General features: G+C 41.9%; 1 protein-coding gene and 1 long non-coding RNA gene across 2 annotated transcripts; both read left to right on the plus strand.

Moving 5' to 3' along the window:
• The first annotated feature begins 2,038 nt into the window (after window positions 1-2,038).
• On the plus strand, window positions 2,039-4,189 carry LOC114786530 (uncharacterized). Its single transcript, XR_003749208.1, has 2 exons — window positions 2,039-2,175; window positions 3,687-4,189. It is a non-coding gene; the product is annotated as an uncharacterized LOC114786530 (long non-coding RNA).
• Window positions 4,190-5,580: 1,391 nt separating this feature from the next.
• On the plus strand, window positions 5,581-9,282 carry LOC114784991 (uncharacterized). The gene is made up of 7 exons (XM_028970907.1): window positions 5,581-5,678; window positions 6,044-6,152; window positions 6,660-6,863; window positions 7,359-7,704; window positions 7,800-7,975; window positions 8,467-8,827; window positions 9,246-9,282. Exons 2-7 carry the CDS (start codon window positions 6,089-6,091, stop codon window positions 9,280-9,282), a joined length of 1,188 nt encoding a protein of 395 aa, XP_028826740.1. The 5' UTR covers window positions 5,581-5,678; window positions 6,044-6,088.
• The last annotated feature ends 3,794 nt before the right edge of the window (window positions 9,283-13,076 follow it).

Genomic DNA, 13,076 nt, shown 5'->3' on the forward strand with positions numbered 1-13,076 from the left:
ACATGGAATTGTACATATTAATAAACTGTTGTACATATTAATTGTGTACATATTAATGTGCATTAGAGCAAAGTTCCCATGTGAATTCTACAGTGAAAATAGTGTTCTACATGTTCTCCTTTACCCTAAATAAATTAGATTTCAGTGGCTCAAAGCTTTTAAACCCTTTTTATATTGTATGGAAATGTCCATGTTTATCATAAATAAATTTGTTCTTATGAGCAAGTGTGTCTCATCTGTTTAGAAACCGTGGAACTTATTAAAAGTGCCAATTTGAAAAACCATTATGAGACATAATGGAAGCATACCCACTCAAATCTGAAGTGAGATCACCAAAAATAAGCAGTCTCAGAATCCAATACGCCCAATCCACCAGGATCCTGAGTCACACATTCACTGCCCAACAATGTGCTCATGAGTGTTCAACACAAAAAGCCATTTACTGATGGAGAGGTTGTCAAAGAGTGCATGAGTGCAGTAGCTGAAACGTTACTTGATGGGAAACCAGAGCAGATAATAAATAAATAATAAAGCAGATACCGTTGTTAGCATCTTCTGCCACAAAGAAAGGGGAAACACTGTCTCAGGATGTGCTAAACCAGCTAGATGAAGCCATGGCACCATTTGAAGGTTTATCTGTGGATGAGTCCACTGACTTGTGTGATGATGCTCAGCTGTTAGTCTGCTGGGTATTTCAACACAGACCACAAAGACTTCTGTGAAGATCTTTTAGGGCTCACCTCACTTCAGACCAGAAGACATCTACCTGGCTGTTAAGGAGCTGTTAACAAAGAGAGGACTAGTGCAAAAAAAAAGTGATTTTAATAACTGCAGATGGAGCCCCTGCTATGATAGGGAGAGAGAAATGAGCTGTAGCGAGACTGGAAGAAGACAATTCTGAACTGGCATCTTACCATTGCATCATTTATCAATCATGCTGAGGTGATGAATACAATGATGAAAATGATCAGTTTTCTTTGGGCATCTTCTTCCTACCAGTATCACATCGAGAATTCCTCAGAGAAGTCGATGATGATGATCTGCACAATAATGTGAGATGGCTCAGCAAAGGCAGGGTGTCAGCTTTCTCGACATTGAAAATAATTAAAACTAAATATTGTTCCAAGCTCATGAACGAGCACCTCCACATGTGTATGAGAATTGCCCATTCAAGTCCAGGTTTAAAATCCTGGCAGGACAAGCTAGAGCTCGATTCTCTCACTGACAAAAAAGCAGGGGGGTTGAATAAAAAAAGAGGAAGGTTTATTTTCTATAAAAGTGGTTAAGACACTTTTATTTACATCATTTATCAGACGCCCTTATACAGAGCAATTTACAATCAGTAGTTACAGGGACAGTCGCCCTAAGTGTCTTGCACAGGGACACAACGGTATTAAGTGGGATTTGAACCTGGTTCAACCCCTGGTTCTATCCAATCTCTGGTTCATAGGCAAGTGTGTTCCCACTAGGCTACTACCACCCTGAGTCTGCTGAGTCAAAATGTGACACAGAAAAAGTTCAGAACTTTGTTTAAAAATGCACAATTTTTACATTTTAGTTAGCCCTACTCTTATTTCGTAAACTATAAAACATACATATCAGCAGTCATACATGTTCAGTTCTGTGTATTGTGGCAATAAATATTGTCAATGTTTTTGAATTGTACTTAATTTGATTTGACAATTAGGTATTAATTACATCTAATGTTGATTAAATGAATAGGCGCTCAGAAACGAGCGCACGGCATTTTGGGATCTGTAGTTTAAGTGTAATCAGCGCTTCATATCGCCGAGCCTTGATAATAGATCTATATAAAGTAATCTCGCGTGATGTGACCCGCGGTCAGCGAGTTTGACACATGTACCTTAAGGGCTCATTTTAAAGTGCGCCTAATGAAATGTTTTTTTTTCGGCTACTTGCAAAAAAGGATCAGAATGTGGGAGTTCGACCGTCGCTGCTATTACAAGGTTTACGACCAGGATCAATATCTCTCTACCAACGGGGCGTCTTTTTGGCGCTTTACGGCAGTTTACAGCAGAGTCGTGGCTCTGGCTCTGACTGCGGCCGAGACGTGAGGATGATGGCGGTAGTGTACGTGGCGTCCTAGACAGTTTTAACTCACCAAGTTCCATGTTTACCAAGCTGCGCGTCGTCACCCCGACTTTGCATCTCTGAGTGAGTGATGTTGTCCCCTTCATTAATATATCTTTATTCTTCATAGGTAGAATTTGGGGGAGTTATTGCATGTTGAAGGCAGTGAATGCTGTTACACGGTAAACATACAAACAAAGATACAAAAAAAGTTTTATGTGAATTACACCGTTTAAAATAATTCTAAATAGTTTGAGACCACTGCTCTATGGTAATGCAGCTTTGAGTTATTTAATTTGGAATGTTGGGGAAGTTAACTAGTTTAGTAATTCAGTACATTAGTTCTGTTGGTATTACATGATCTATGTTGGCAGTTGTAGTAACTGTTTATTATCTGCGTGTAGAACCATTCTGAATGTACATTTATACAGGGGGTCACAGATGGTCCCGTTTCCTTCCAGTGTTGCACAAACCACCAGACTTTGGAAAGGCATCAGTTTTTTAAAAAGGAAATTGGGAGATGCTTTCATCCTCGCTGTCTGATGAGCACGGAAAGTATAGAAAAATTACTGGGAGGATAATAAATAGTTATTGACAATTTTGAAATAACGATGTAGTCAAACCCTCATCTGCTGTGTGATGAAGGCCAATTTAATCGCTTCTTCTTTCAGTGCAGTACTAAGATTATTAAAAAGGGTTTTATAATAGTCAGTGAAGTGAAAAGCATTTGTTTTTTTGTCATTGTGATACACAGCATGCACAGCAAACATGCACACAATGAAATGTGTCCTCTGCATTAACCCCGTACCCTGTAGGTGATTATTCAATTAAAATAATTTATTGTTTTAATACTGTCCCGAGTGGAACGCTATGAACACAGATCCATTTATTCTGCCTAGTGGTTAAGGAAGCGGCCCTGTAATCAGAAGGTTACCGGTTCGAATCCCGAACCGCCTAGGTGCCACTGAAGTGCCACTGTGCAAAGGACTGTCCCCACACACTGCTCCCCGGGTGTCTGTCATGGCTGCCCACTGCTCACCAAGTGTGATGGTTAAAAGCAGAGATACATTTCATTGTGTAAACGTGTGCTGTGCTGCAGTGTTTTGGGGTAAGAAAGTCTGTAAGTCATAAGCCCTTCTGAATTCAGCACTTCAGTGTCATCAGAATTTCTTTGAACTGAAAAACAACCATACACTTCGTCTAATGAGTGCTTAGTTGAACCCGCTAAAAAATCTTACCTGCTTGAGCACATGTTGAATTATAGTTAAAAGTAGGGCAGTTGTCAGAGTGTAAATCCATCATACTCCATCATGGGCTAGTAAAATTCAGCTTCCAGATTTACAATCTAAAGTGGAATTAAGCAAAGTTAATTACTTTTATACATTAAAAAGCACATTCCTTCCTTTTGACAGATATACTGATGTGTTTCTGTGTTCACCAAAAAAATACCAGAATGTATCTCTACCCCGTCTCAAGTCAAAATTCACATATTTAAAAACATGCAGCAATCAAATTTGATGTGTAATATCAAGCTGTTTTTCTTCTGATGCCTTTGTTGCAATTTTACTTACTTTAACTTTATATTTTTGAAACAGATACCAGTGATAATGAAGATGAATCCTCTCAGACTCCAGGGAACACGTCACTCAGATGGCTCTCTACTGCATCCTGCATGGCTATACATCCCTCCACCAGATTGTGAAATTCAAAATGCCAGGAAGACAGTATGAACCAGTGGTGGGATTTCTCAACAATTACAGGAGATGAAGAGGAAACAAGGGCCCACGGCTCCCATTCCAAACCAAGATGTCCACATGACCAATACTTCACACTGGCCAATAATGTAATAATAAAAAAGGGAAAGTGCAGGGTTCCTAGATTCACAGGAATATTCAAAGTTATGTGCAAAAATGCAATGTACACTTTTTATTCCACAGCAGAGAATAACTGTTTTTGAAGTTTCACACAAAGTAAAATCTGTGCAAAACATATTATGCACCACAAGAATAGTCTTGTATCAAATGGAACTGTACATATGTTGTTTGTTCCCTTTTCACTTATTTGATGATTTTTATAAAAAATATTTACTGATTATACATAAAATTTGAACATACTCTCATGATCCTTGAGTTGAAAATTCTCAGTGCTTTGGAAAAACAAAAAAAAAACATTGTGGTTCGTTCATGCTGTCAAGGCCGAGCCAGGGGGCGCGTTCACTTGCATGAGGCTGGAGCTGGAAGCAGACTGTGGGGCGAATATACGTGCACGCAGAGCATCATGAAAACAGGGCAGGCGCAGAGCTGATCTGGAACAACTTCTGTTTGCCATGTTGATGCTCATGCAGCACGGCAGGTATGTGGAAGGTGTTCAGTAGCAGGCGGCGCCACGCACCGGAAACAGCAAGCATCTGGTTACCATGGTGATATGCACGCTGCAGCAAGGAGCCGGGCTGTAGATGGGGTTAAGGAGACTAGTTGTGGGGGTTCCTGTGTGCGCCCCCTACCGACAGTATTAAGTGCCACAGCTACAAATAGAAAAAAGAGGCATAAGATTTTTTTGTTTAGTTTTATTTATTTTTCCAGAGGCATTCATCCTCCATTCATATTTAATATTACTCAAGCAATAAATAAACACAAAACAATGTGGATGTCTTATTTCATAACATAAAAAACAGCCCATCATTTATATATGTGCAATTATGACTGGAACGTCAAAGGTTAATATCCATAAACCAGCAAGGTGTCACTGCGCTCAGCTCACATTAGATGTTCAGGTGACCCTCTTGCAAGGGAAGGGGGTCACATTTTGCGACAGCAGCCATCATATATTGTGACCCCACAGAAAATAAGAACGAAACAGAAACTGGGGGACCAAAACATATTCAGATGTCATACTTGTAGAAATAAAAATCATGACTAACTGGAGTGTTCTGCTCCTGCTGCAGGTAGGGTGACAGTTTCTGACAGCAGCCATTGTATCTCGTGACCCCACAAAATCTACAAATCAGAGACTGAAGTCTCAGAAAAATTCTGAGAAATTAAAATTTCACATATTTCTCAAAATATGAGTACATTCTGAGCACAAAACAATAGTATAAACAATGCATTATAAAAGGTCCTCGGACAACACTATGAAAATGAAATTAACATGATAAAATGCGCAACGCGAATGCTGGCGCCATTTTACATTTACAGCATTTATCAGACGCCCTGATCCAGAGGAACTTACAACCAGTAGTTAGAGGGACAGTCCTCCTGGAGACACTAAGTGGGATTTGAACCTGGGTCTTCTGGTTTGTAGGCGAGCGTGTTTCCCACTTGGCTTCTACCACACACGCCACGAAAAGGTGAAGAGAGGAGCGTCACGTAAAAAGCGCATAATGACACAGCGCCACTAGAGTCACACGTCACGGTGTTACACAGCACTTCTTGTCGCGGGGTTCAGCGCGACAAGTGGGCGTGGTTAACGCTGTCACTTCAGACGCGCAAACAGGAGAAAACAGCGGCTTTCAGAGAGCAGCACAATGCAGAAATAAGTGAAGAGGGAGAATAAAAAGGTTTAGGAAACACTTAGAGGGGCATGAGCAGGTAAAATAGTTCCATCGGTGAGCTCCCCTGTACAGACGGTAGAGATTGAGGTGGCCTCACATTTTCCTGATCAAAATAAATGGCATTATTGAAAATAAATATATTAATACATATATTAAGGAAACACTGCGTGCACGAGTCGAAATAGCTTCTACCCTGTCTAGCAATTACTGGCCGTCCGAGTTGTTCTCACAGTAGGAAAACTGGACTTAACAACAAGTTTATTTATTACTAGTATTTAGTATTTAACTGCATGTACTACTGCTTATTTGTCATTTAATGCAGCTTCATCAAATTACCAACATAAAATCCTTATTTACTTTATTTAAGTCGCATTTTATGAACGCCTCCGTGTTTAATTTTAGAATCGCGCGGCGCCGCACGTCGCGTCGGACGAGAACGTCGTTGTCATGGAAACGGAGTTTGTTGATCCTCAGAGCTGTAAAGCGACCGAGAGGAGCGACATCGTTTTTGGTGAGTAAAGAGTAAAATGATGTTTTTGCGTTGACCAGCTGGTTTGTGGCCTCTAACCCTTCAGCGCGGGACCGGCGCCATGTTTTACTAATTAAAATAGTCTCCGTTTATCCAGCCGACATCGGTTTAGCTGCGATTTCCACAGCGAATAGGCTTATACTCGCAGCAACAGACTCTCAGTCGACTATTCGCGCAGATATTCTCATTTATTTATGTATTTCTGCGAATTCGCGGTTCATTTGCATATTTGGCTGCTTCGCCGTCATAATTTTGAAAAACGGGGAAATCTACTTGGTGTTTTGAGTGAGTAACAGAATAAATAAAATAATTTTGTTGTCTGGTTATGTGGCTGTCGTTTGCTGTGTTTGCCCGTGTACTTTTACTGCTCAGGAAGATGAATTCAGTGTTTCTAGATCTCACTACAAATCACGTGGTGACTAAAGAACTTTAAAAAAGCGTCGCACTCCGGTCAGTGACGTCATCGTGTTTGTGTTTTAATTTAAACAGAAATAGAAGCTGAGCAAAGTGAGCAGATTGAGATTTCCCAGATTGAGAGATTCATCAGGATGGAGACCGTGAGAGAGCAGCGAGGAGGACCAGGACATCCAGGATCCGACAGCAGCGGGAAGACGACGGTTGGTCCAGGCCCAGTTCAGCGGTGTGCGGCTGCATATCTACTGGGTTCTCGGGCCTGTGCTAAACCGACTGAGGGTAAAATTTTGCATGTTTTTTCTGGTGTTTTCTTGAACAAATTAATGATAAAACCACCTATCCCTTAATTTACAGTTGAGTTTTGTGAAAGTGAGGTGATTGTCATTGTGATACACTGCAGCACCACACATGGTGACACAACGAAATGTGTCCTCTGCTTTTATCCATCACCCTTAGTGAACACGGGTTTGCTTCTTTACCCGCTAGGCCACCACTGCCTCAGGCATAATTAATTCGGCAGAGGGCACAAGAGGAAAAGTTAAAATAGAAATGTATGCATGTTTTGTGATCTGCACATGACTGAGGAAGACATTTTATACTATACATCCCAATTTGAATCATAATTAATGTGAAGATTTATGAATCTGCACAGTTTTAAAGTTAACGACTATTTTAAGAAGCAAATATTTCCCAGTTATCTTGTTAACTAAGTCTTACATGTTACTGTTGTAGTCTTTACACTTGTGGTAAATCTTGTTATTGTCTCTGTTAAAGGTTTGGCTATTCTAATTGAGCCAATGCCCCTACCATCAAAAGGGCAGAAGAAGGTGCAGAAATATCCTGCAGCCAGAAAGCCCCAGCGACACTTCAAGGCTGGTCCATCACGGGTCAACGTGCTGACAAAGCTGCCCCTGACGGGTACCACAGCCAAGTCACCTGTCCCCTACACTGTACCCAAGAGGACCAGACCAGACACCTTGTCCAGGAGGAACCAGACAAGCTGTCCATACGGAAGACCCCAGCCTGGAACGTCCACTGTGCTGCCTCTGCCTGTCACCGCTGTGACCAGTTCATCAGAGGCAGGCATGAAGGTCCCCAGGATGCAGCTGCCCCAGGACAAGTTAGTCCATCTCTTCAGCACTCAGGAAAAGCCAAATCCACTGAGTGCCGTGTGCCATCTTGGAGGAAACCACATTCTTGTCTCATGTTGTCCAGCTCGACATCAGAGCGAGAATCAATGAAGAGAAAGGAGACCATGAGAGAGCAGCAAGGAGGACCAGGACATCCAGGATCTGACAGCAGCAGGAAGACGACGGCCGGTCCAGGCCCAGTTCAACGGTGCGCGGCTGCGTATCTACTGGGTTCTCGGGCCTGTGCTAAACCGACTGAGGGTAAAACTTTGAATGTTTTTTTCTGGTGTTTTCTTGAACAAATTAATGATAAAAACCACCTATCCCTTAATTTACAGTTGAGTTTTGTGAAAGTGAGGCGATTGTCATTGTGATACACTGCAGCACCGCACATGGTGACACAACAAAATGTGTCCTCTGCTTTTATCCATCACCCTTAGTGAACACGGGTTTGCTTCTTTACCCGCTAGGCCACCACTGCCTCAGGCATAATTAATTCGGCAGAGGGCACAAGAGGAAAAGAAAATAGAAATCTATGCATGTTTTGTGATCTGCACATGACTGAGGGAGACATTTTATACTTTATATCCCAACATGAATCATAATTAGTGTGAAGATTTCAGAATCTGCATAGTTTTAAAGTTAATGACCATTTCAACAAGCAAATAATTCCCAGTTATCTTGTTAAATAAGTTGTACGTGTTACTGTTGTAGTCTTTACACTCATGGTAAATCTTGTTATTCTTTTGAAGGTTTAGCCATTCTAATTGAGCCAATGCCCCAACCGTCAAAAAGGCAGAAGAAGGTGCAGCAATATCCTGCAGCCAGGAAGCCCCAGCGACACCCCAAGGCCGGTCCATCACAGGTCAAAACGCTGACCAAGCTGCCCCTGACAGGTACTGTAGCCAAGCCGCCTGTCCCCTACACTGTAGCCAAGAGGACCAGACCAGACACCTTGGCCGGGAGGAACCAGATGAGCTGTCCATACGGAAGACCCCAGCCTGGAACGTCCACTGTGCTGCCTCTGCCTGTCACCGCTGTGAGCAGTTTACCAGAGGCAGGCATGAAGGCCCCCAGGATGCAGCCAGACCCGACCACCCCCTGGACCCAGCTGCCCCGGGACAAGTTGGTCCGTCTCTTCAGCACTCAGGAAAAGCCGAATCCACCGAGTGCTGTGTGCCTTCCATCTTGGAAGAAGCCGCATTCTCGCCTCATGACGTCCACCACAACATCAGAGCGAGAAGCAATGAAGAGAGAGGCTCAGCGGCAGCGAGAGGAGGCGGCCAGGATCACCCGTAATGGGGTAGACTGCAGCGTACTGGCTGACCGCTGGCACTACCCGTACATCTGGCCTAATTAATGGTAAGTAAGTGAGAGGTAAGTGAAGTAATATGTAATAAGTTAGGTAGTAATACTTATTTAGTAATATGTAGTAAGTTAGGTTATACTATTTAGTTATATGTAGTAAATTGGGTAATTAGTCTAGACAGGACTTGTAATTGATATGATGTCTGTGTGTTTACGTGTGTAGTTCTAGTGACACGGTAGTACAGTGCTTGGAGATATGAGCCACCCGTAGGCCATATATCAGGAAAAGTTGAACATACACTACCTTTCCTCACACATCTACACACAAACCTCATACATACACCATATATTCCTCACACATCTACACACAAACCTCGCACATACAACACGTTTACTTGATATATGGCCTAGGGGGTGTCTCATATGGAGCTGCTGCCTTATAGAAAGAAGCTGGGTTCTAGTCCTGGCCCAGGTTCTTTCTGTGTGGAGTTTGCATGCGCTGCCCGTGTTCACGTGGGTTTTTCTCCGGGTACTCCGGTTTCCCACAATCAAAACATTATTTCAGACATTTTTCTACTATCTAGTAATTATTTTTTTATTATTTCAAATTTGTGACTTGTAATAACTGTAATTTGGCAGTTAAATTTAGTCAAACTACTGGTTGTTCTGTGAACCAGTATGAATTGGCAAACCAAATACAAATCCCTGGTGGTGTATTGGTAACACATTCACCTTCATGGTGGAAATACCAGGTTCGAACCCTGGCCAGGGTGAAATTAATGGTTTGCCCCTCAACATTGTTGTTTTTCATTTTTATCTATCTGTTGGTAGTAAGTGGATTTTTGGTTCACAGGCGAGTGTTTTACCCACTAGGCTACTTACCTACTAATTACAAGTCTGGTTGTAGTTGGCGTATCTTCTAAGCTATTTTTGAGCACCTGGTTTATTTTTAAGCCTCAGCTTTTTTTTGCAGAATGAAAAATGTTTCATTCGAAATATTTTTTTTTCTTTCATGTTCTTTATGTTTGTCTCTTTTCTGTTATTTTTCTCTATTTTTGTTTAATTTTAGTTTTGCCCTGAAAAGACTCAATCATCCTCCTTTGTCTGTTGCAGAACAAACATGGGATTCTACCTTATCCTACCTCACAGCCCTTATTACACCTCGCACTGCATCTCGTATACTCCGAGCCTCCAGTACTGCTCGCATGGTCGCTCCATCGCTAAAGGTAAAAAGAAGCTCAAGACCTTCCTCTTTAGAGAATATTTAGTAACTTGTAATGTTCTTATGTACAGAATCTACAACAAGAGTAAATAAAAATATTGTATTCATAGTTGAGGGTCCTAATGAACTAGAACTGATCACTTCATCGATGGTAACTTGAAAGCACGTTGTTAGTCGCTCTGGATAAGGGCGTCTGCCAAATGCCTTAAACGTAAATGTAAATGTGCTAAGACATGGCTTCCGTGTGGCCACTCTACCATACAGGCCTGCTGTGGATTGCTGCAGAGATGGTTGTACAAGAAGGTTCTCCTCTGTCCACAGAGGACCTCTGACAGAGTGACCTTTGGGCTTTTGGTCATGTCCTTGACTAAGGACCTTCTTCCCTGATTGCTCAGTTTAGGTGGCGGGCCAGCTCTAGGTAGACATCTGGTGGTTTGAAATTTATCCACTTATGGATGATGGAGGCCACTGTGCTCATTGGGACCATCAAAGCAGAGCCATTTTTCTGCAACGTTCCCCAGATTTGTGCGTTGAGACAATTCCTATGACTTCATGCATTGTTTTGTTCTCTGGTAGGAACTTTCAACTGGGACCTTATATAGACAGGTGTGTGCCTTTAAAATCATGTCCAATCAAGAGATTTCTCCTCAGGTGGACTCCAACTAAGCTCAGGTGCCTCCAGGGGGCATCGGTGCTCAATTTTGAGCTTCATGGTAAAGGCTGTGAATACTTGTGCTTTCTCATTTTTTTTCTTTTTAATAAATTTGCTTAAACTTTAAGTAAACTTTTTTCATGTTGTCATTAGGGTGTGTTGAGTGTGTAGAAATGTGAGAGGGAAAAATTATTTAATACATTTTGGAATAAGTTTGCAACATAACAAAATGTGGAAAAGTGAAGACTTTCCAGATGCAAGTATTTGCTTTTTTACTGTGTATTCCATACATTACATTGAAAATTGAAGTGATTGTTATTGTGAAACACTGCAGCACAGCACACGGTGACACAACAAAATGTGTTCTCTGCTTTTAACCATCACCCTTGGTGAGCAGTGGGCAGCCATGACTGTGGAGTGGTGGTAGTAGCCTAGTGGGTAACACACTCGCCTATGAACCAGAAGACCCAGGTTCAAATCCCACTTACCATTGTGTCCCTGAGCAAGACACTTAACCCTAAGTTGCTCCACGGGGGGACTGTCCCTATAACTACTGATTGTAAGTCACTCTGGATAAGGGCGTCTAATAAATGCTGTAAATGTAAATGACAGGCGCCCGGAGAGCAGTGTGTGGGGATGGTGCTTTGCTCAATGGCACCTTGGCTGTTCGCCATTCAAACTGGCAACCTTCTGATTATGGGGCCACTTCCTTACCTGCTAGGACACCAAGGACTTTCTGAAGGGGTTGACTTTACTCAACAGACTTTACCAAATATAAAGGTGAATGGAGACCAGTATATTTATGTCAGTGTGAGTAAGACCTGGACAGACGCAGAGACATATTGCAGAAGTACCTACACTGATCTCGTCAGCATAAGTTCTGCTGAGAATGCTAGGGACAGCGCATTAAGACAAAATTTCTTCATGTGGATTGTATCAGACCTGTATGGTAGTCGCTGAATGAGGCCGCTGTAACGAATTAGCTCAAGAGGAAATATCTAGAATTAATTATAACTGGTTATAATTAATAATAGACATTTAGACTAGATTTGGGGATAAGCTGTAGCAGAATTAATGTTACAATTACTTGATCTGTCCGTTCACGGAGCAGATAATATAATTATCTATCAATTCTGGGAACGATTATCCCCCCCCTTTGGCCAGGAAAGGTAGCTTTCCTGACTCTGCGTGCTAGCAGTAACTTAGCATGTAGCTTAAAAGGTCAACGTTCAGTGACTCAGCTGTGAGCAGCACACAGAAACAAGCGATCGTGAATTTAAAGATTTTAATAAACACGGCTATAGCTAACATACAACAATTAGACAAACATATACATACAGGGTAAAGGAAAGTGATGAAAAGAGAATGGCAGTATTACACATCAATTAACCACAGCCTAATGAGAATCGTCAGAGAATTCTTATGTTCACCTTAAAAAGGGGTTTAGACGTGCATAGTTACTTGCATTGGTCCTTATTTCATGCAAAGAGTCCTGATGCTGTAGGGTCACGATCCTTGATCCGTAGGTCTGGCGTTAGAGGTTCTCCTTGAAGGTAAATATTGCCAAAGAGTAACAAAGTGTTGAAAGAAATGTCTCGGAAGGAAGAAGAGAAAATCTGAGCATTCGTGCCTGTGTGACGCTCCTTTTTGAATGTTTTCTGGCACGCCCATCATGTGGCCTGAATAGCCAATCACAAGTGTGACATTTTGGCGGGAGAAGTTCCCCTTTGTCTGGGTTTACGACTGACCGGAATGTTTATGGCTGGTCCAGAGAGAGACTGTAGTTCGTTGCAGTTACAATTTCTACCTTATAGGAATTGTATGATGTATTTTGTGATCACATGGTATGCATCACTGTTCCAGTAGTAAAGAGAAGTTCCTTCTGACACCAAGAAAGGGACCTTTAGGAGGTAGGAAAGTAGAGATACACTTATACACTTAATTATAGGTAATTAAAGTTTACCTAATGTACAATAGAAAGTTGTAACTAGTATAATTCATACAAGGGAACGTACACACAACGCGTGCATATACGGGATCCACTTATAATCACATATTCCTAGCACAAGATACAGACAATATGTTTTAAGTGTGTGCGTGATTGTGTATTGCGACGGTGGGGCCAGGCAGGAGGTCTTTGGAATGCTTTGAAGCTTGGAGCCCCGATGAGCAGTTTGCAG

This window comes from Denticeps clupeoides, chromosome 1 (assembly GCF_900700375.1).
Source record: "Denticeps clupeoides chromosome 1, fDenClu1.1, whole genome shotgun sequence".
Classification (NCBI taxonomy): domain Eukaryota; kingdom Metazoa; phylum Chordata; class Actinopteri; order Clupeiformes; family Denticipitidae; genus Denticeps; species Denticeps clupeoides.

What these genes read in the sequence shown, in the direction of transcription:
- LOC114784991 (XM_028970907.1), top strand. Translation starts at nt 6,089, where the DNA reads ATGGAAACGGAGTTTGTTGATCCTCAGAGCTGTAAAGCGACCGAGAGG. An exon ending in GAGGAGCGACATCGTTTTTG is followed by an intron (nt 6,153 to 6,659) that starts GTGAGTAAAGAG and finishes TAATTTAAACAG; the next exon opens with AAATAGAAGCTGAGCAAAGT. An exon ending in CTGTGCTAAACCGACTGAGG is followed by an intron (nt 7,976 to 8,466) that starts GTAAAACTTTGA and finishes ATTCTTTTGAAG; the next exon opens with GTTTAGCCATTCTAATTGAG.